This window comes from Chrysemys picta, chromosome 1, assembly GCF_011386835.1.
Source record: "Chrysemys picta bellii isolate R12L10 chromosome 1, ASM1138683v2, whole genome shotgun sequence".
NCBI classification, from domain to species: domain Eukaryota; kingdom Metazoa; phylum Chordata; order Testudines; family Emydidae; genus Chrysemys; species Chrysemys picta.
The window spans coordinates 198,037,736-198,061,477 of record NC_088791.1 but is presented as its reverse complement, the minus strand read 5'-3'; the positions used below and the strand labels follow the sequence as shown (position 1 = coordinate 198,061,477).

The 23,742-nt window shown below is 42.8% G+C and overlaps 1 protein-coding gene across 3 annotated transcripts in view; it reads right to left on the bottom strand.

Annotated features, from left to right (window-relative positions):
- ABCG1 (ATP binding cassette subfamily G member 1) overlaps positions 1–23,193 on the bottom strand; it is an 86,106-nt gene extending 62,913 nt beyond the window's left edge. Inside the window, exons 1-3 of one of the 3 annotated variants that reach the window (XM_065577828.1) lie at positions 23,013–23,106; positions 19,223–19,466; positions 18,538–18,592 (exon numbers count right to left, since the gene is read on the bottom strand). Coding sequence is in view for 2 of the 3 variants with exons in the window: in XM_005304472.3 (XP_005304529.1) it covers positions 19,223–19,466; positions 23,013–23,054 (286 nt within the window). In the remaining variant the exon portion in view is untranslated. Of the gene's footprint in view, positions 1–18,537; positions 18,593–19,222; positions 19,467–22,549; positions 22,983–23,012 lie in introns of those variants that run through there. The other 2 variants (XM_005304472.3, XM_008179852.4) reach the window with 2 other exon arrangements.
- Between the last annotated feature and the right edge of the window lie 549 nt (positions 23,194–23,742).

Here is a 23,742-nt window from a genome sequence, read left to right as displayed (position 1 = left end):
TTCATAACAGCGTTGTGGTCCATTTGTGCCAGCATAACTAGTGCAAAGTTGCTGTAAAGCAACTGCATGGCTCTTCATGGAAGTATGCCTTGCGCCGGTAGCCTATCCTACCAGCTGCGGAGCTCAGCCAGTTCTGTACCTCTTGTGACCGCCTTAGGCACAGAGGGTGTTCCAAGGCATGTTGGAGGCAGGAGGGAGGGGATGTGACTTGGGTTATTATGGCCCTAGCTATTCCCTGGCTGTCACAGAGGCTGTAGACAGCCTGTCACAGAACTGGCCCCTGGCAGCCCCAGAATCAAAGGGACACAGGTCTACCCTGCATCCCTAGGGCAATCTCTTTTCTAGTGCTGAGGCGAACTGGGATCAGATAGTTTTTGAGGCATCAGGGTAGAAAAATAGCTAAAATATAGCTAAAAAAGAAGAGTTGGTGTATTTGAACCAAATAGAATTCAGACTCTCCGCAGCTGGCGATGGAAAAGGCCTGTTAAATTATCAAATCCATCTCCCTGCCAGTTCAGGATTATTTTCTAGGGTTTTCTCCAGTGCAGTGTTAAACATCCAAAGCAATGAGGCTTCCGCCACTTCCACTGAGATGCTATTCCACAGCCTAACAAATGTCACCAGAAATTCAATTTACATTTTCCCTTCCTCAGTTTCATCCCATTATTCCTAGTCTCCCCCTCAGTACTAACCTAAAAAAATTCTCTCCCTCCTTGGCATTCATGCCTTTCAATTTTCTGCAGCCTGTTTGAAACCCCCCTGCTCCCACCTCGCCCCCCATGGCCACTACATAGCTAATCCATCCCTATTTAGCTCTGATACCCTTTTCTCTTCACTCAGACCATGTCTACACTACAGGCACTATAGCAGCACTGTAGCGATGCCACTGTATTACCATATTGTAGACGCTCCCCACACTGATGGAAGGGGTTTTCCCACTGATGTAGGAAATCCACCTCCCCATGTAGCAGTAGCTTGGTTGATAGAAGAATTCTTCCATTGACCTAGCTGTGTCTACACCAGGGTTAGGCTGGTTTAACTACAATGTTCAAGGGTGTGAATTTTTCACAACCCTGAGAATAGGGTTGCCAACCCTCCAGGATTGGCCCGGAGTCTCCAGGAATTAAAGATTAATCTTTAATTAAAGATTATGTCATGTGATTAAATCTCCAGGAATACATCCAACCAAAACTGGGAACCCTACCTGAGCAACATAGCTGGGTCAATCTGAATTTTAAGTGTAGACCAGGCCTCAAGTCTCTTCATCCCCTTGATCATTCATGCTGCTTTTCTTTGAACTTCCTCCAGTTCATCAATATCTTCCTGAAGATGAGATGCTCAGAAATAAACACAAGATCTATCTATACATCTAGGATTTTATTCTGCACAGATTGCCATGGTATCTGAATGCCTTAATACCCCTAGTGTGATTGCACCACAGCCAGGTAAGATGAACTACTACCCTTTACTGTAACGTCATGCTTCTTCACATGCACCCAAATTTTCTCTATCACATTGCAAAGTCATGCCTAATTTGCTGTCCACTCTCTCTTTCAATATTTAATGCTTTCCCCTCACACTGCGTTTCTGGATTATTTTATTAGCTTTAAATAACTCATTCCAAATTGAATTTTGTTTCATCATTTCCTTGCTTATATTACTAATATCTTCCTGTCCCTTTATATTTGTTTTGTAATCCTCACTAGTAGTATCAACCGGGAATTTCATTAACTCCTTCCTTCAAAATAATGAATATTAGGCTCGATTGCCTCTCCTTAGGTCATCTTGTGGAGATTTTTCACCAGTTGTTTTATTTAAAGGGCTGGGTTTACCTCTCCATCCCTTTCCCATCTCCTCCCCTTCCCCCATACCTTCACACACATTCCCCTGAGGAACCAGTCATGGAGCTTACCCACAAACTGCCCTAAGCTTTGCTAGGTGTGAGGGGTACAATGTGTGTCCCCTCCAGCCATTCCACAGTCAGTCAGCTCTATCCCATTAGGATCCCCCATAGGCAAGGACCCTGTGCAGTGTCCAAGGGAAGGGGATATGCCACTTGGGAGGCAGATGAGCCCCCTTCCTGCATGCAAGGGGCAGAGTTATGTGTGAAGAGTCCCTTCTGCATACAGATCTCAGGGACACAATCACGCACTGTGACGTTATTGACAAACTGTGACCGTATAGATCATTGTTGCAACCGCTGTTATATATTTGCAACAAATATTGTACAAAAGTTGTCGTGTGAGATGTCTATAAAAAGGTTATGATTTGCTGGTTATGATTATGCTATCTGTATGTGTGTATCATTTTGTAGTTGAAGTTATGAATATTGGCTATGTACTTGTATCTCAATGTGTTTTGATTCTAAGTAGCCTCAGTGAAGCATTTGGTTAGCTTTTTAAGAAAGGACTATTCTCAGTAAGTGCCCAATCAAGAAACACTTAACTGACAATGAACTTTGGGAGATGCCAATCTACATCTGAGCTTTCCTGGGAACGTTTAAACTAACATGTAAGCAATGGTGTCGGCCTGCAAACTGAGTCATGCATAGACATGTGACTTGCCCATGTGAGTTCAAACCCCATCTTGCTGCTGTGATTGTCCACAGTAAGAACAAAGGGGTGTCCTTCCACAGGGCAGAGAATATAAAAGGCCCTGGAAACCCCTCCATTTTGTCTTCAATCCTACTTCTTACTTCTGGAGGAACTTTATTACAAACTGAAGCTTTGAACAAATGACTGAATGACCGATCCAAGCTGTGGATGTACTCCAGAAACTTGATTTGAACCTGCAGCTTATTCCATCACTGCTACAATCCTGAACCAAGAACTTTGCCATTACTGTGTGTAATTGATTCCATTTAACCAATTCTAGCTCTCATCTATATTTCTTTCTTCTTATGAATAAACCTTTAGAATCTAAAATCTAAAGGATTGGCAACAGAATAATTTGTGAGTAAAATCTAACTTGTATATTGACCTGAGTCTGGGGCTTGTCCTTTGGGATCGGGAGAACCTTTTTTCTTTTACGGGGATATTGGTTTCCATAACCATTCGTCCCCTTAATGAGTGGCACTGGTAGTGATACTGGGAAACTGGAGTGTCTAAGAAAATTGCTTGCATGACTTATGGTTAGCCAGTGGGGTGAGACCGAAGTCCTCTCTTTTGGCTGTTTTGGTGTGCAAAGGACCCCAGCCTTGGGCTGTCACTTCCCTGCTCTAAGCAATTTGTCCTGAATTGATACTCTCAGTTGTGTTCCACCAAAGGCAGCATCATTACAGGCACTATGAACCCCACTATAAGGGTAACCAGATGTCCTGATATTATCAGGACCATCCCGCTATTAGGGACCTTGTCTTACATAGGACCCTATTACTCACTCCTCCACCCCCATCCTGATTTTCACACTTGCTATCTGGTCACCCTACCAATTATACACCTTCCCCCAATGACTTAGATGCAGATAAACATTTTTATCCCACCAGAAAATCAGCTACAGGAAGTCTCTACTGTATGGTTATTGTTTGCGGGTTGTTGGGGTTTTTTTTAAGTGTCTTTTGTAAGCTGAAGTGTACATTTTCATTACTTGTCATAAATTCTGGTCATTTTACTTCTGGCTCTAGCTAAAATACATATTCCACCAATTCTTTGCCATCAACAAATCACCAAAGAAATGGAAGTGAAATAGACTTATCTAGTAAACATGCATGTTCCCCTTTAAACCCAGCCTGAAAGGGAGTCAGATCAAAGCCCTGGGTAACACAACAGGAATTTCAGAGAACAATGTTCAAAGTTGCAAACAGAGATCTAACATTGTACCATATCTGAACTGGAATCCCTGCTGACATATTCTGAGGGGTTCCATGACATTCTTCCATGTCATTACTGAGGGGAAACAGTGATAAAATACAATATGAACAGTATGGATTGCAAGATAAATTATTAGAAACAGTAGAAAATTGCCCAGCTCATACAACACAATAACCCCTATTGAGAAACATTACTAAAATGCTTTCCTTTCTTAGTTCTCATCCTTTCCACTGATGGCACTCAAAAGGATGAGAAAGCTTCCATTTTACAGTCCACTTTTCTGCTATTTTCATTTATTATGCAGCTTATCCAATGGAAACAGGCTTGAACTATTTCTAGGAAACTGCTATTCCCTTCTTTTGATACAAAAAAAAAAAATCAGTTTTGCTTATCTTGACAGGAGTTTGAATCCAGGACAGGTTGAAACTGGGGGAAGTATCCTCCTTTGGTTTATTTCCAAGCCAATCGGAATTCTTATCTGGCCCTACAGATTGTACTGTTTGACTCTCTAAGTAAAGCCCCTTACTATTTATCATGATGGACTATAAACCTAATTGCACTGGATGATATTAATGTACCTGTACTTTTAAGTATTAGAGCATGCTAATGAATGAAGAGAGCTTTTCAGGAAGTAGGCCAAATTCTTTTCTTATCAAACTCAATTGACTTTAGTGGGTTTATGTCAAGGATGAGTTTTGTCCAGAACAGTCCTTCACAAAAAGACACACTTGACAAACTGTTAAGGATACGTCATGTGGGTCAAATTCATCCTTGTACCAGCACAATAACTCTAAGACAGAGGTTCCCAAAATTTTCTTATTGTGTATCCCCTTCCAGATCTACCACCTCCCTGCATACCCCTACCCTTCTCATCACTGATACTGTGTGTTCTTCTTAACGCTGCCTGTCTTTAGCCATCTGTGCACATTTCACTGTTACATACAGATATAGTTATAGTACAACGTATACAACTGGGGGGAAAAAAGAGCTGTTAGACTGGATAGTTGCATCTTGAGGTAAATTAATTATGGTATTTTATATAAGAAATTCCCACAGAGTTTTAAAGCTTCATCAGAGTAGCTTTTATTATGAACATGTAATAAATAAATCTATAATCAATAAAATCCACCTTTACACAATTTCTCCCGCGTCTCACATATCTCCTGTGTACCAGTTTGGGAACCTCTGCTCTAAGATGATACAGCATGAATGTCTGAGTTGAATCAAAGCCTCCCAAGTTAGACTTGTTTGTTAAAGTAAATGCATTTCTATTGCCCTGCTTCAAATAATTTATTTGGTTGCATTTATGTTGACTATTTAAAAGTTACCTATGAAAAATCAAACAAACACTATAACAAGGCTGTGATCATGCCCTATCTTCCTGAATTCCAAGTACTGTAAAGAATAAACAAGATTAATGTAATAGTGCAAAGTACCCAACTTCATGTTTCTTTTACTACCCCACTACCGTCCTGTTACTGGTTGCAATCACACTGTAGAAATATACAATAATATTTTATTCCAGGATTCAGTGATTTATGCCTGCTTCAGTTGAGTAATATCTTTCCCCTGGAGGTTTAGATAACCATATCCTTACATGTCAAATCAAATGGCAAACATTCTCTCCAAGAAGGTGAAATACTATTGCTTACTCTGACTGCTGATTCCTAATACAATAACTCACACACATGGCAGTAGCTTGCAGTCTTGGACATTAGAACTTGTTACACTATAGTAGAAATGGCAGAAATTCTATTTTCCAGTTTGCAGTTGTTCATAACTATCTGAAACTTTCACATTTGGGGCTGAATTTTTCCATACTTGAGATCCAATCCAATGCCCACTTAATTCAATGGGAGACTTTCCATTGCCTTTATTTGCTATTGCCCTGGGCCCTTGGTCTGTGCTGATGATTTGATTTTATTCATTTATTTTTAATGAAAGTTTGAGCAAACCCAAGTCAGCCATTAGGGAGTAAGAGAGGAGGTTTTTTATTTATTTATTTATTTTTAAATTCCCCTTCTTCACAATTCTTACAACCTGTTTTTGAACAGCTCTCCTATCAAACCTGATGGGAAATGAAAGTTGAAATCTGGCTGATATTCAGAATGGTATTTGGAATCTTTGGTCCAGTATTTGCATGTTAATATCAACTTACTGCAAATTTGCCCATCCAAAGAATTATACAAGGTCCAGGACCAAAACCCATCTCTTTCCCATCCCCAAATGAATGAAACCTTCATGCAGAGCTCCACTCCCCAGCTCTTTTACTTGTGTCTTGAGGATCAAAAAGTTCTCTGATAGCAGCCAATGACATTCACTTGTCTGGGAGTAAGAGGACTACAAACCACAGGTAGCAAGGAGGGCAAGTTTCAACCTCAACTGATGTAAGCAGGTTTTTAGAGAAAGCTGGGCCCCAATATTAATTTTCATGAATATTCAATAAAAAAAAAAGTTAGTTCAAGCATTTTGACCCTACTGCAATGGCAACCCCAATTTGCCAGTGCAAATTTTCTAATTAAGTATTTACCCTCTCACCCCTCTTTCTTTTGATTCTATGTTCATTTGCTGATTAAGCACAGTACATTCACAGTACTTTATTGTTTAATGTCTCAATCACTCAGAGAAGTGTTTGGCTCTGTGCTTGTAAAATCAAGTAAAAATGCCTGAGCTGTATCTGTGCCAGCAATGCCCCTCTGCCATGTACATTGGCCAAACCGGACAGTCCCTCCGCAAAAGAATAAATGGACACAAATCGGGCATCAGGAACGGTAACATACAAAAGCCATTAAGTGAACACTTCAAGCTCCCTGGTCATTCTACTACAGATTTAAAAGTCACTATCATTGAACAAAAAAACTTCAGAAATAGACTTCAAAGAGAAACAGCAGAACTAAAATTCATTTGCAAATTTAACTCCATTAATCTGGGCTTGAATAGGGACTGGGAGTGGCTGGCTCATAACAGAAGCAGCTTTTCCTCTCCTGGAATTGACACCTCCTCGTCTATTATTGGGAGTACATCCACCCTGATTGAATTGGCCCTATCAACACTGGTTCTCCACTTGCGAAGTAACTCCCTTCTCTCCATGTGTCAGTATATAATGCCTGCATCTGTAACTTTCACTCTATGCCTCTGAAGAAGTGAGGTTTTTACCCACAAAAGCTTATGCCCAAATAAATCTGTTAGTCTTTAAGGTGCCACCAGACTCCTTGTTGTTTTTGAGCTGTATCTATGCAGTCTCATTTACTTAAATGATTCCAGAGGGATGGCACAGGTTTAACTCAGAATTTGGCCCAATAGCCTTGGTTACAATATTAAAACCTTTAGATAACATTTTTTCTTCAAATTTTATGTTCATTTTAACTAACCATATAATTTCTGATTTTGACGCTTCCATCTCCTCTCTCTGACCCTAAGATCTATGCTTTGAAGGTCAGGAGAAGATTGAACACAGGCCTAATTTCCCAGGGTCCTGACCATTAACTGTTCCATCTTTTCCTTTACGTTAGCAGATGTACTCAGGAATAATTACAAGTGTTGTTTATAATTAAACATGTAAAGCAGCAAGAAGTAGGATTCTTACACAAAGGATGTAGGCTGTGGAAAGTAAATGAGAGGCAGATGGTAAATTATCCTGCAAACCGTAGGCCTCTGCCATTTATTTGTATTTATTTTGAAAAATGAACAACAAACAAGAGGTTAAATTACATAATGGTTGGAATGAATTAACACATTGTTTTTCTTTAAGGATTTAGACTACTTTGCCATCACCATCCTCTCTCGTGATAAATATATATTATAAATTGTCAGGTCCTTCTCCTGTTAACACTGATTATTGCTGAAAGCCTAAAACCACTCCAAGGGAAAACGAAAGACTGGGAGCAAAAAGTAACGCCTTCTAGAAAGCTTAACCAAGATGCTTTCCACAATGGGACTCAACTGAACATAACAAAATTTGAGACTTTTAAACACTACAGGTCTACACTGACATCATTTGCAAGTAAGTATTATGATTTTATCCACACACTGCTAATATTTAGAAAGCACTAATTTAATAGTATTTGCTGATACTTCTTTGATACTTTATCATGTGAGAAAAGCTTCCTTCTCAAAAGAAAAACAATAAAAAAATCCACAAGTTTGAGCCCAGATTCAATCAAAACATATGTCTGAATTCACTAGGGAACCAATTTCCTATGAATACATTATCAATGGCACATCTGATAATTAATAAGTTCCAAGGGAAAATAAATGAAAAATAAATCTCCACAGCATTCCCTTCTACTACTGAAATAGCAGTCTCTGTCAAAGGTATCCTCTCTTCTTATGTCTGAGCTGCTGGTACCTCTCTCTGTGTGGCATTTCAACTGTCTTCTTGCTTGGGGTGGGGAGGAGTGAATTGTAGAGCTGGTTGAAAAACATGTTTCATGAAACATTTTAAAATATAAATCATTTTTATTCTGCAGGTTGTAAAAAGCAATGACTTTTCATTTGTTTGATACTTGGTGAAAAATGTTGATACTCTTTTCCTCACCATTTCCCCCCTCCTCCTGTCTCTCCTTTTTCTAGTTTGCAACTGAAGGAAGAGAAAGGAAGAGAAGAAAAGCCGAAAAACAAAATTCTCATTTCACTGAAAAATAATTTTTGGGAAAAAAATTTTTTTTTATATATGTTTGTTTATTAAGTCATTTTTGATGAAAAATTTAAACCTGCTCAAGTGAGCTGTTTCTGTTTTTGTTTGAAACTGTTTACTGATCTTTATATATCTATACATACCATGGAGCTGGAGTATGCCCTTCGCCCTGAGTAGGGGCTGATACATAGATGCTCCATGGTGCTCCTCCTGTTGGAGGGGGAGTAGACATCCTTGCAGCGCCTGCTTACTCCTACATATTCTTACAAGGTCTAGATAGCCCATGCATTAGTAAAAGAATCCTGGCACTTCTCTTATGCCCATGCATGAACACACAGTCCAATTCACAATCTAGCCCTTATTGTTAGTTTTATTGTAATTGTCATAGTTCTTTTGTTAGATGAAAAGACTAAATTCATAGCAGACTCTGCACTTAAGTCTTTGTTTATACATAAATGCATGTGTTGCAGCTCAGATGTGATGTGGTCAAAAAAAAAAAAAAAAGCAAATTCTGCCCACTTTTATACCCCAGTGAGGTTATATTGATGCAACTGCAGGCAAAATAACCCCACATGCCTGTGCTAGAGCACAGAACAATTGATTGTTCCCAACATCCACAGTCCTGGGTAGGTTTCTGCCATGTGGCATGCTCACTTGAGCCCTGAAGTTATTTCCATACAAATACTGTGTGAGATTATCTGTCACTATTTCTCCATATGCAGCAAGAATGTCCTATACAGAAACCTCATATATGAAGCACTATGTTGGGGGGGAGAGGGGTTGGCTAATAAATTCAAATTTTGCCTCAAGGACATTAGCTTCTGGATTTTAATTTGTAGTGCTCTCATTTTAAACTCAAATTAATTCACTCCCTTAGGCTAAAATACTGTGTAGATTTTGTTGGGATTCTCCTTTGAAGTTCTGGTTTGGATGATGCTGAAAATGTTCATTTTCTAAGTAAGATCAACCTTTTTTTTTTTAAATGGGGGGGGGGGGGGGAGAATGTGTGCTGCAGTTTTATAGGCACAGTTCCTAATTATAACTCAACAGGGTCATAAGGCTAGAATCTGATGTATGTCTTGTTCCATGAGTAGTCTTACTGAAATCAGTCAGCTTAACTGAGGAAGTGTGGCAGAATTCATTCCTTAGCGAATAAGGGCTGAACCCTGCAGCCTTCCCTATTCAAGCAAACTGCCACAGAATCTGTCCCACTAAACTGTCAGGATCTGTTCCAGAATCTGCTATTGTATAAAATGCATGCAAGAGGATGGATAGGGAATTGTTATTTTTTTTTTTTGAGGACTACCTCATGAAATGCCATAATGTATTACAATAGTTGTGATTTCTCAATACTTGTTACCATCTTTATACAGTTTGAATGCTAACAACAGTGTGTCCCTCTTACTGGGTTACTTACAATAAAATTAAATGCAGGAATCATCAAGTTAAAGAAAAATATACAATTTTGGTATGGTCAGGCATGGGTAAAATTAAGCTGATAAAAAACAAAGGAAAAGGACCCTTAAAATACCTAGCTCTGAAGCTTGTACTCTAGTATTGCAGTTAATTTCTACCAGTTAGACTTGTTTGCTCTAACATATGGATACTAAATTACTTACATTTTGCTATCTGAGATGCAAATATACCATCTCAGAGCAAGCAGATTCTAAAGTGGATGAAACCAATACAATCCATCTGTTCTAGAGAAAAGGAAAAACTATCCCCAGCAAGGGTTTTGCTCCTTACTGTTCTGCATCTTTTCCTCTCATCTTAGCAACAGTACATATAGCAGCCAATCAGATTGCACTTCCTCTAGCTCTAACGTCACATTCTGAGGTTACTATAGTGCACTGACCGACAGTAACCGTGAGAGAGGAAAAAGACAGTTCATGCGGCACCTCTACCGCAGTGCACCTGCTATGATGAGGACAGGCTTTTTCTAACTCCTCTAGAAGGATTAGCCAATAATTTAGGGCAAATCCTATTTTTGATAATTTGGATCTTACAATGTCACCAAGAGAGTGAAATCTTTCCAGGACGTTACACAAAACGCACAGAAAAATGTCTGTTTTGTTCAAATCAATATGTCTGAATGAATTTGTAACAGCACACCAAGAAAGAATTAGAGAAACCTAGTCCATTGAAATCTATTTTGGCATTTTGACAGTGGATTAAGTCACCTGTGTTTTCCATCTTCTTATTTAAAGAACAACATTTACACGACATATGTATCTTTTAGCTGAAATGTAGGTATCTAAAATCTCTAATGAGGTTATCTCAGTCTGTGATAATATTTCTTAAAAATTAAAATAGCTTAACAGCTTAACAAAAATTCTACCTTTCCCCTTCAGACACCATGGGTCAAATTTGATTAAAATTGGCCCCTTGTCTAAAAGCTTCTCCCATGCAGGGAGAGGATCTTGTTTTGCTTGATAACTTTAAGGTAAAACATGTTACAGTCTTGTAAAAGAAGACCGTTTCCCTTGACTCAATCCCAGGGATTGCTGAAACATGAAAAAAAAACAAAAAACAAAAAAACAGAAGTTAACAATCACATATTTTACAGAGCATGGATGTCTGTATTGATATTAACCAAGTCAATAAAAATACAGTTTTTAGAAAGATTACATTTTGACTGGCTAAACCCCATTTCTTAATAGGTTACTAAAGAGCAAATTCTACCACCCCCTGCATTCTAACTTGGTGCCAATGAGTCATTACAACACTGAAAACAGTGAAGGAGAAAATAAATTTCCAACTAAAAGGTTGCCTAATTAACCATGAATACTGACAAGTACTAGAAAAAGTAAAACCTGAGTTATTTGGGATTTCTGAGAAGCAAATTATCACTATCTCCTCTGAGGATATCCTGGACTTATGTTGGAACAATATTTCCATGGGATTTTAAGTTATGTCAAAGGTGCCTTAAAGTGTAGATGGTGTCCATCTTTAGTGCATATATAAAACCAAATACTGTAAATAAAGTAAGGATGCATGTGTTAAGGGTGAGAGGGCAAAATAGCATTTTCATCCCTGTGACGGGGTGTACATACCCCACACTAGCCAAGAAAGAATGGGATTAACCTAACCCTATGGGTGGCAGAAGACCCGCCCCTCAAACTGTGCAGGGCATGCTTCAACTGCTGCCTCAATTTAAAAGCCAGCTCATTCTAGGCTGACCACCGAGGAAGGAGGGATGCTTGGTAGAGGCTCCCGCCCAGGAGCTGCTTCAGCACTTGACTGCAGGAACTAGAGATCCCATGGACCAGAACAGAGACCTGGTGCCTGTGGCTGGCCAACCAGTCAGAATCCCAGGGAGATACCTACACTGAGGGGCTCAGAGACCCTCGAAGACCAATGTATGGACCCTGGCTTCAGGAGACATGGTAGTAAGTGGCCCAGGGAGGCAATATGAGTGGTATCTCCAACCTGAGGAAAATCAGCATGTTGCAGTAGGATCCCTGCTGATTGGGTGGTGACCTCTCTTGCGGCTGACAGGGCCCTGGGCCGGGACTTGGTGGAGCAGGGAGGGCCTGGGTTCCTCTTCCCCGGCCGTCACCCGCACTGTGTGACGGCCCCTTATTCTATTAGGCCATACAGCCCTGACTCCTAGGGCAGCCATACTGACTCCAGCCACTGGGTCGTGCTGTTCTCAGCCTACGGATAGGTGGGTAGACTGTAACCATGGTAGTATCACAACCCTGACCTGCCCTAAAAGGGGATGGGGTGTGCATACCCTGTGACAATCCCCTTTACTGCATGGGGCTAGCCATAATCTGATCCTAGATACATGTGTTTTATTAAGGTAAACTAATCTTCTCTTCATGGTGCTTTTAATGAGAGGGGCATGACAGCAGAAGAGTTGACATCTCTGTTGGAAACCCTGATTTATAGGTAGAAAAATTTAATTTCAGAAAGCACTAGACTGAAACTTAGTATAAAAGTCTATTAGCCCCAATATCAATCTTCCCTCTTTAAATTGGTTAACCTGGGTTTTTCTTTTTCTTTTTTAAATCTAGATTGAGGTATCAGAGTTCAGGGTGGAAATTTATTTCATACCTTATTTTTGTTCAAATGCTAGTCAAAACAAGGAGTTGCATGTTAAAAAAAAAAAATCAAAATTTTGCCTACAGATAGTCCTCAAACTTTGTGGATTAGGCTTTTGTTATATTGAGAAAATATATTTGACATGGCAGAGGGATTTTTCCTTAAAAGGTAAATGAGGGACAACCAGCATGGGACTGAACAAATCATAGTGTGTGCATGTACTGTACAAGTTTCCCTCCTCCAGTTCTGCCAACTCACCTCCATTCCAAAATATGGCAACACCTCTACACCAGTCCTGGACCTCAGCTAAGCAGACTCTGAGTCCCACTTAACTGCATAATAGTTTTGTGATGTGCCCAAGCAGCGGCCAGATTCAAACCATGAAACTCATTTTCACTGGTGGAGAAGAGTAATCAGGATTTGATCCCTGCAGCCTCCAGAGCTGAACTAACTCACTCCACAATCTATATCATTCAAAACCGAACAGCTATTTCATTGTGAAAATCAGAGACTTTTCTCTATAAACCTTACGGGCAAAATTTTCAAAAGTGCCAACGCGATTTAGTGATTGACTAAACCACACTGAAAGTCAGTGGGACTCCCAAGTCATAAAGGTGCTTTTGAAAAATCTTACCCTACACCTTTTTCCAAACTCCTGTGCTAATGAAAATGCCCATTGACATGGACGGGTCCGAGGTACCATTTGCTTGATTAAGTATTTGTGTGCCAAATTCATTCCCAGCATAATTTCACTGACTTCAAGGGAGTTACATCAGGGATGAATCTGGCCCAAGGTCACCCCCAGACTATCTCATGATGGATTTCTTAATGGTGCATTCCACTCATTTCAACGAGTCTCTTGCGACAAGCAGCATTTGTCATGTAATTCTTTGTAAATGAAAGTGAGTCCCTCTACAGACATTTAGCCAAACGAAAAAAGGAAAATGAAAATTAATACATATATTAAAGAGATGTTAAAGCTGGGACACAGATCAATACAAGAAACATCCTGACTTAAAGGCAGCCATGGTGTATTTAATTTACCTGTTAATGGCAAGTAATGCAGAGCTGTAGTTCTCACTGGATCTTATAAAAAGTATATGATGTTACATGCAATATGGGTTTCACTGTCTGAACAATGTGGCTGAACATAGAACACAATGGCAGCATTATCACAAAATGCCACTGCTTTTGTAGGTTTGGATCTTAATCTAACTTTTACCTTACTGTTTTGGTTGGTTGGTTGTTGTTTTTTTAAGAAAAAAGAAGAACAGGAGTACTTGTGGCACCTTAGAGACTAACAAATTTATTAGAGCATAAGCTTTCGTGGACTACAGCCCACTTCTTCGGATGTTTTTTTTAAGACTTTCAACTCCTATACAACCTGTTTGCATAGATTTTTCTTTGCAAGGAAACTATATTCTCTCATATTTGAGCATTCACTGAACGTTAACTGTTTCTCTCATTAAAACCAGGCAGAAAGATAAATCTAGGTAAACTGCAACAAATTTTCTGAGCTAGCTATTAAATGAACACCATCAATTTGAAAAATCTCATTGACATCTAAAAACATGTTGCTGCTACAAGTAACACCTAAGGCTGACTAGAATTCAAAGAGATTATTTTCTATTTTTTTTTCAGTTTGTGCATTTGACAGCAGTTTAGTTAGTTTCACGGTTTGTTTTTTTTAATTAGTCATCTGCACTTCCTAGACCTGATTTTTTGCTGCAGGTAAGTTACTTTGCATTATTCTCGTGTAAAAGCAGATTTAAACCCAACATATCTTGCCAGCAAAAGATCTCTTCAGCATGAGGAATCCCAACCAGCATAGCTAGCTATGCGTGGAGTTCATTGTTGCCTTTTTGCCAAGCTGTAGCTTATGGGGCTTTGCAGTGCATTAGTTTCTCAACAGAGGAGAAATTGGTAACACAGACTCAGGGTATTTTCTCACATAATTTATTTTTAAAATGTACGTAAACTCTGTTTATTTTATTGCACAGAGTTAGTTCTATTTTGCAGAAACCCCAGCAAAGAAACCACAGACCTCAAACAAAGAAGCAGTTTTTTGGTCAGTGTCTTCATTTGAGACCAGTTAAACCAGGGGTCGGCAACGTTCGGCACGCGGCTCGCCAGGGTAAGCACCCTAGCGGGCCGGGCCAGTTTATTTACCTGCTGACGCGGCAGGTTCGGCCGATTGCAGCCCCCACTCGCCGTGGTTCGCCGTCTTGGGCCAATGGGGGCGGCGGGAAGCCGCGGCCAGCACATCCCTCGGCCCGCGCCGCTTCCCGCCGCCCCCATTGGCCCGGGACGGCGAACCGCGGCGAGTGGGGGCCGCCATCGGCCGAACCTGCCGCGTCAGCAGGTAAATAAACTGGCCCGGCCCGCTAGGGTGCTTACCCTGGCGAGTCGTGTGCTGAACATTGCCGACCCCTGAGTTAGACTGTTCAGTTTTTGATTTTCTATTCCCTAGTGTTTTTAGCTTGTGGTGTGGCTTGAAGGCCTCTGTGCTCTGGTGATCCCAAGCAAGTCTAATGGACCTTGAGACCCACTGGCAGCTGGCATAATTTAGAGCAGTTCTGAGGCTGCTCTAAGATATGTCAGGGAAAAAGCAAGTGCAAGCCCAACATCAGGATTAGGGACTAGCAAATGGCCCCTTGTAGCTGCCCTGCACAGAGGTGCACAGAGACACTAACCCTCTGTTTCACACACCAGTGTGATGACATCACTGTCATGCACTGTTCTTCCCTAGGGCCAGCAACGAATGCATACCAGTAACAGCAGCTGCAGAACTGAAACTGAATTGCCAGGAAGCAAGCAAGTGCTCAGTAAGGGAAGAAGCAGAGGCAAAAGCCTGAGCACGTTTGGTAACGATGCTGTTGGTTTACCCAAAAGGTGTTCTTAAACCTCAGAAGGGGAACAGAAAATCATTTAAAAATTTTAGGCATTTTTAAAAGTAAACATCAGGGTTCAATTAGAAAAATGATTTTTTTTAAATTGAAAAGAATTCAAGTAGACAGCATCCTTTTAATCTCCATGAAATGTCCTGCCCTGAAATAGTCATTGCTATTAAAAGCTAAATACAAGTGGTCGTTGGAACATTTTCAACCACAATAGAACCTCTGAGTTATGAACACCAGAGTTACGAACTGACCAGTCAACCACACCCCTCATTTGAAGTATGCAATCAGGTAGCAGCACAGACAAAAAAGTACTGTGTTAAACGTAAACTACTAAAAAATAAAGGGAAAGCAGCATTTTTCTTCTGCAAAGTAAAGTTTCAGAGCTGTATTAAGTCAATGTTCAGTTGTAAACTTTCGAAAGAACAACCATAACGTTTTGTTCAGAGTTACGAACGTTTCAGAGTTACGAACAACCTCCATTCCCAAGGTGTTTGTAACTCTGAGGTTCTACTGTAAATTAAATTTAATTGAAATATGCCATTTTGTCAAAGCCAAAATGTTTCATAGGGAAGTATCGGTTTTGTCAAAATTTTCATCCGGGAGGGTTTTTTGGGCACTCTGTTCATTTCTGACCAGAGAGAGAGAGAGAGAAACTGAATCAAAAAGCTCAGGTTTTGGATCTGAAAAGGGACATTTCAACTCAATTCCATTTTGTGAAAAATCTTTGAAAGATCTTGTTTTCATTCCAGTGAGGAACAAAACAAAATTTGAAACCTCAAAACTTGCTGGAATTGTTGTCTCCCATGTAGCTCTACTAAATACATTAAATAGCTTTCAAAAATACCTTCTGTGGTAAGTGGGGAGAAAAGGAGAAGTAATGATTTTGGGGGGGGGGGGGGGGGGAGGGGAAATGAGATACATTAGAACCCTGATCCTGCAAACACCTATGCATGTGAATAACTGTATTCATGTGAATAGTGGGGCAGGGCCTACTCACAGACATAGGGGTTTGCAGGATCAGAGTTTACGTGATGATGTTTCTTCACCCCAGACATTTCTAGATTATTAAAACTTGGTACATTAGCCAGGTTGGCGTGATGGTGCCTGGGAATTCTGTTTATCTGACAACGCATTTTATAAAACAATGTTAAGAAGAATGTTTAAGCCAGCGGATACACACCCAAAGACAGGTAGATTTAAATTGAGAACAAGAAGTGTCATATAAAATTTCACTAACCTTTGTCTCTGGTATGGCTCAACAGCACATTTGTTATTTCCGATGAATAGATATACCCTACCAAAGCACACCACCATACCAATTTACTCTACAGGAAACAATTCCTTGTGGAAATGTAATGACTGCATTTAAGTATGTGAAGTTCTCCTTAAAGAGTCAATATTTTCTCTTGGGTGTATTTTCTTCCAGAAATGTCTGCTACTGGGAATATTATACATCCTACTTGCCCCTTCAAAGAGACCACTAATCTTATGAAGAAAAGAGACCTTCACTAGAAAATGCAATGCACCTCATTCTCCTCTGCCTTGCATCTTGTGTAGCCCTTTGCAAAGTGAGTGCAAAGTGGATGGAAAATGTTACTATTCTGATGGGCAGCATTTTATGCCCGTATTTCGTAAGTGCAAAAGACCAACAATGTGCAAGGCAAAGGAGAGTCGGGCCCATTATGACAGTTTTTCTGCATCCACAAAATGGAGATGAGAATATTTACCTACCTCATGGAAGCATGGTAACGACTAATTACCAAATATGTATACATTGCTTTGAATATGTAAACCATTATATATATTAGAACTAAGGGTGAAATCCTGGCCCCATTGAAGTTAATGGGAGTTTTGCCATTAACTTCACTGGGACCAGGATTTTACCCCCTGTTTTACTCATCACCTTTGAAGTGTTCTGGACAACTAACCCACAATCTGTTTGTGGAGCACAATTTATTAGACAGAAATAGAAATACACCTGTCTTTGAGCTCATGTTTTTAGACTTGGAGTTAAGGTCTTGAAGTGGGGGAATAATAATGGAGGCATAGCAGATAAAATAAACCACTGCTGTAGCTGCAGTGGATATAAATATGTTCTGGGATACTTCAGAGTCATATTTTACAACTACTTCAGTGGGAGATTGAAATGAGGAACTACTACTACAATGAGATACACCAGCTGGCCAATAGGCTTACAAACATGGGCCATGATCTAGCAAAAGCAGACATGCAGGCAGGCCCTTATATCCACTTAGTTTCCCAATGACTTCAGTAGGATTCATTATTTGACTTCAATGGCACTCCATGTGGGCAGATTCCTTTCTAGGATCAGGGCCCACTAGCTGCACATGGGGTGGGACCAACACTTTGTTCACAATTTACCTCACAGTACTTCTGCCAAAAACCTCAGGTGCTGAGTACACCATTTAAGTCACTAGAAGGTGCTCAGCATCTCTCAGGATCTGGCCCTATCAAGAATGACCAACCACATGGGTTCTCTCTCCTTATACATTGTTAGGATGTAAAAAGAATGATAAAACAGCCAAGAGACATGGATGAGCTGACATTTTACATATTATGGGCTAGATTTTCAAACAACACATTTTGAGAGACGCATTCTGCCCTCAACTTTGTGTGCTACTATACCGCTGAAACACTCACTCCTCGGAAAGAGTTCAAAACCTAACCATTTGCCAGTAAACGCCTTCTCTTTTGTCCTATACATAGGATAGAAACATATGAGGTTGTAGACTAGGCAGATTTGGCAACCCTGTAATACTGTATTTACTTGGCTCATGAGATCTAAATTGAATTTAGAACTCTGTCCAAGAATAAATTCTTTGTCATCTGAATAATAAGTGCCAAGGGATCATACAGGGTTAATAGTTTAGCCAGAATGAATTTTAATCATAGTCTTTATTTCTACTGTTTCAGTCAAACTCCCTCAGTGACTAGAACTGGTTTGTTAGGCTCAGATTGTGCCATTTAGGCACTGGCTGGAGCTGACAGCAGTTCTGAACTGTACCACCCCATGAGGAACTCCGGGAGGGACTGTGCTTCAGAATGTACAGTCCCACCCCCAGCTCTCCAGTACACAAGGATAGCATCTATGCTGCAGTCAGGGCCGGATTTACACTTTACGTACCCGTAGGTATGGCATCTTCAGCGTCCCCTCTGCCTACAGCTGACCTTCGTATTTTCTGTAAAAAAATGACACTTTTTAACCCACTTAACTTTTAGGAACTCCTAGAACGCCGATGCCTCTAGGCACATGCCTAATTGGAAATCCGGCCCTGGCTGCAGTGTCTCATTGAATGGCATAGGCCCCACTTCCCAGTGCATCTGCCTAGCACCTGAAGGTGAGGAAGGTCCTCTCAGCACACTCTGAGGCAATCTTCATCCCCAAAGGTACCAGCAAGGAGCACTGCCTCGAAAGCAGGGAGTCCTATTGTGCTTGTTCCTTGAGCAGGATAAAGAGGGACAGCGGTGAGGAACGCTCCTTGTGCCCATCCTACCTTCTGCTCTCCCATGTTAAGGAGAGACAAAATAGTCACTTTAGTCTTGGTTAAACACATCACTTTATATTTAAGCTATTTATTTGCATACTTAAACAGATTTATTTTGAACCAGAGAAAACATCAAGAGTCATTGCAATAAGTGGCTGTGAGAATGCCCCAGAAAAACAAACACGGAATGTACTTTGATGGCCCCACTCATTGCCTTTGCTTTCCTGTATACAACACACTACCTCCATTTACCACCACAGGCCACATGAGAATGTAAAAACCTTTTCTCCTTATATTTCTTCTAAAAACATTAGTTTTCCTCACCCTTCTTCCTCCACCATGGTCCTTCCTGGATAGAATATGACAGTTCCTTAAACTCAATGTTCACTGCTGGTCTTCGGGGTAGGTAGGAGAAACGATGGGCTTCTGTTAGAGCGTTGTCCACCTTTTTTAAGTGTCCATTCAACAACCGAGCATCTTGGTTATCTGTGCCACTTGAGACCACCTCATCCACTGAAACACACACTGACTTTGGCTCAGCCATAGCAGAAGAAGAATTGCTGACGTTCTAGAAAATAGGAATAGGAAACAAGAAAACTTTTCAGAAACTCTTCATTGGCAACAAATTTCATCAAACTTCTTTGTTTGTTCTAATAATTCTTAAGAATATATTAATCCAGAACAGTAGTATTGAAAGGTGAAACTCAGTGGTTTGAGTCCTGTGGCCTGTGTATAGGCAGGTGCATAAGGGAGTAGGGGTCAGCAATGAAAAGGGGCCGTTTCCCAAAATCTAGCAAGCACGTATGCTGCCATGCAAAGCACGCACGAGACTGTTCCACTAGCACCAGTCACTTTTTTTCCTTCTTGAAGACTTCACATTCAATGTAGCAAACACATGATCCATAATACTGGAGGTAAAAGTCAGCTCAGATTACCAAATTTCCTGGCGGGGAGGGGAGAAGGTGTTTTATACATGCTCATAAGTAACTAAACTGGTCAGGAATCCAGCAATGCCTACCAAATTTCTTTGACAGTAATGCATGTAATATGAACAGGATAATGCGAAAGAGGATCTAACAGAACCCTAGACACCGAAAAAACAGTCCCACTGGCAGCCCCACAGATCAGCACCTCCCTCTCCTCCCACCCCCAGCGCCTTCCCCTCACCAGCGGCCTCGTTGATCAGCACCTCCCCTTCGCCCCCAGTGTCTCCCGCCCGTCGTGATCAGCTGTTTGGCCGCATGCAGGAGGTGCTGGGGACGGAGGGAAAGGAGTGGGAGCAGGAAGAGGTGGAGGAGGGGGTGGAACAGAGTGGGAAGAGGCAGGTCAGGGGTGGGGGCTTGGGAGAAGGGATGGAGTGGGGGCGAAGCAAGGGCGAGAAGAGGCAGGGCAGGAGTCGAGCACCCCTCGGGGAACAAAGGAAGTTGGCACCTATGAGCAGAACTAAATTTGTTAACCTGAGGAACATATGATGAAAGGTTTAAAAAAACTGTTTAGTCTTGAGAAAAGAAGACTGAAGGGGAACCTAATAAGTTCCGTGAGGGGATTTCCACAAACAGGTTGGACAGAGATGGTCTAGGAGGTTTACTTGTTCCTTCCTCCGAGCAGAGGGCTGGATTTGATGACTTCTTAAGATCTCTTCCAGCCCTAGATTTCTATAATTCTATCTTGCAGGGACGACTTGCTGCGAGCAAGGGCCACTCTTTGAGTAAGGATTTGCAGAATTGTAACCTACAGTGAAGTAAGTGGCCGAAACATTTGCCCTGTCCAAGAGATAGTGATCCTGATCTTGTTGATGCCAATGGACACAGATTCAAGTCCTACATTTATGTTTTTGTTTTCTTTAACAAAAGGACTGTTACTAAACAATACAAATATATTTGCATATCTGTTGATAAAAGCAAGCAAGCTATTTTTATAATGATACTTATTTACAATAGTGTCTTTTAAACCAGTGGTTCTCAAACTGTGGGTCGCGACCCAGTACTGGGTCAGAAATGTAAGGCACTGGGTTGTGGCTACTCTGGTCAGCACCACTAACCGGGCCACTAAAAGTCCCGTCGGCAGTGTTGCCCGGCTAAGGTAGGCTAGTCCCTTCCTGTTCCGGGGTGCAGCATGGTGTCGGAAGTGGCCAGCAGCAGGTCTGGCTCCTAGGCGGGGGGGGCAGGGCTCCACGCCCTGTCCCCGCACTGAGCACTGGCTCCACACTGCCATTGGCCGGGAACTGGCCAATGGGAGCTGGGGGGTGGGAGGGCGTTGCCTGTGGAGCCTCTTGCGTGCTTCCACCTAGGAGCCAGTCCTGCTGCTGGCCGCTTCCGGTGCGCAGCACAGTCTGCGGTGCCAGGACAGGCAGGAAGTCTGCCTCTGCACCCTGGCTGCACCGCTGACCAGGAGCCACCAGAGATAACCCCCCCCCCCGCCCCAGCCCTGAGCCCCCCCCTCAAACCCGGAGCCCCTTTCTGCACCCTAAGCCCCTCATCACTGGCCCCACCCCAGAGCCCTGACCCCTTCCTGCACCCCAACCCCATGCCCCAGCCAGCCATGAGTTCCCCCAAACCCAGAGCTCTTCCTGCACCCCAACCCTCTGCCCCAGCCTTGAGCCCCTTCCACACCCCAAACCCCTCATCCCCAACTCCGTTGGGTCACGGGCATCAATAATTTTCTTCAACTGGGTAGCCAGAAAAAAGTTTGAAAACCACTGTTTTAAACTGATGTATGTTTCAATTAATGTGTTTTTGTGTAACAGACAAAGTCTCTGCCTGCACCTTCAACCAGTTTCCTATGGTTTTATTTTCCAATTTCTCTGTTGAGGTTTTTAATTGCTTCTGTTTCACAACAGGCAAAACAATAAACACATTTCCATCCAATGCAGTAAAACTGACCTACATGTCTCGCACTGTGAAATGCCTCTATCTTCTACCAACCAACTTCTCTCCAAATATCTCCGTTTTGTTAAATTCAACCAGACATACACAAAACCCATTAGATAATGAGCTAGAGAGCTTGTATGTTCCTCAGTAAATTTGTTTTGAAATCATAGGATGCAGTTGTGCAGGACAGAGCATGCTCAGAAGATTGGCTAAGCCCCCCCTTTAGATGAGCTCAAGGCAAGAGGTAACTATCGGTCAAACCCTGCAGTGTGTCCCTGACTTCAAATCCGTGATGCTATAAATGAAAAACCACTGCATCCTGCCTACTTCTAGCCAGCCTATACCCTGTGAAATGGCAATAACTATGTCACAAGAACAACCCCCAGAACTTGAGATAAATTCTTTACATGATTTTTTTTACACAATCAAAGACCAAGGTTAACCAGCCACTCCAGTTGCTTAGAAAGCACAGACAATTAAATTACCAAGCCATGGCATTCGTTTATGTCTGCATAAAAATCAGGTGTCCTCCTCTAGATCCTCTCTCTCACGGCACACAGACAAAACGGTTATCGAGCTATTAACTCATCGCAGCCAGGCTCACACACAAGGAAGGCATCTCAGCAACGCTTACTACACACTGGAAGCCATCGACCTGGGTTTTTTGCTGACCTGGGACACTTTTGGAGAAGTCCGATGGCCATCCTCACTCCCTCCCCAAGGCACGCACTGTTGCCCCCAGCCCTAAGGACACCTGCTGGAATGCACCTCTGGAACTCACCGCCTGGGGATTATCCTGGCTCACCGCGCCGTTTAGGCGGGGGACGCTGCCCTCTCCTCCTGGGCTGTCCAGGAGCAATCGGGCGGCGTGTGTCAGTGGGGGAGATTTCCTCTCTGTCAGCGTGTCTGTTTTGAAATACGGGCCGGCTGGAGGGACGAGCAGCGGGGCACTAGTGGTGAAGCTCACCCCCCAGCTCCGACCCTGCCGGTGGGTGAAAGGCTCTGCCGGGCTAGGGCGAAGCTGGGGAGCTGTGCTCCACCGGGATCTCTCAGCCTGACTCTCCACATCCCACCGCCTCCCCCAGCGGTGCCAGCCCCTCGCACACCAGCAGAACCGCCCTGCACCGGGGGAGGCTGTCCCAAGGCAGCGGAGCCGCGGGCCCCAGGCTGCAGCGCGCTGCTGCCGCCGGGCTGCCCCGCTCGGACCGGGTCCAGGGCCACGCAACAGGGGCGCATCTCCTTACCAAAGCGGTGCCCACCGAGAGCGCTGCCATCAGACAGGCCATGTGCCGCGGAGGCGTTCGGGGCAGCGGGAGAAGGTAGCGCGCTGCGAATCGCGATGCTCGCACGGGCTGCGCTGCCTCAGCCCCACACCGGCAGCTAGTCCCGCCCCCTCCCCCCGGATTGGCTGATCAGGGGCAGGGGCGGGGCTGGCCTCTTGCAGGGAAACGTGCTCTTGTTTTCCTGCCTCTGTCCGGGCGGGGCGCTGCTCCGCCCCGCCCCGCCCCGCCCCGCCCCACGCGCGCGCAACTGCGCACTTCACATCCCCTCCTCTACCCCTCCCCCCCAGCCTGGTCCCTTCCTGCTCTGACTCCAGCACTGGCTGCGTGCAGGGCAGGGGGTGGGGGACAGTGCCATCCCGTGTGAAGGGTGCCCCCCAGCAGCATTGCACCCTCTAGGTGCAGCACTAGCGGGATGCACAGAGGAAGCTTTCCACTTCCCTCTGCTCCTTGACCCTGGACTTGGTGGTCAATGTCTGGGCAGCAAAGAAAAGCAAGTTCCTTGCCTCTTCCCATTACTGCTGCTGCGGGCAAAGTGTATTAATAAAAGAAAGCTTAGCAGGTGTAACAGCACTGGAGATCCATGATTCCATATTATTGTGCCGTGCATAGGTGTTGGAACTTGGGGTGCTGCAGCACCCCCGCACCCACCCACCCCCCGGCTTGAAGTGGTTTCCATCATATACTGGGTTTA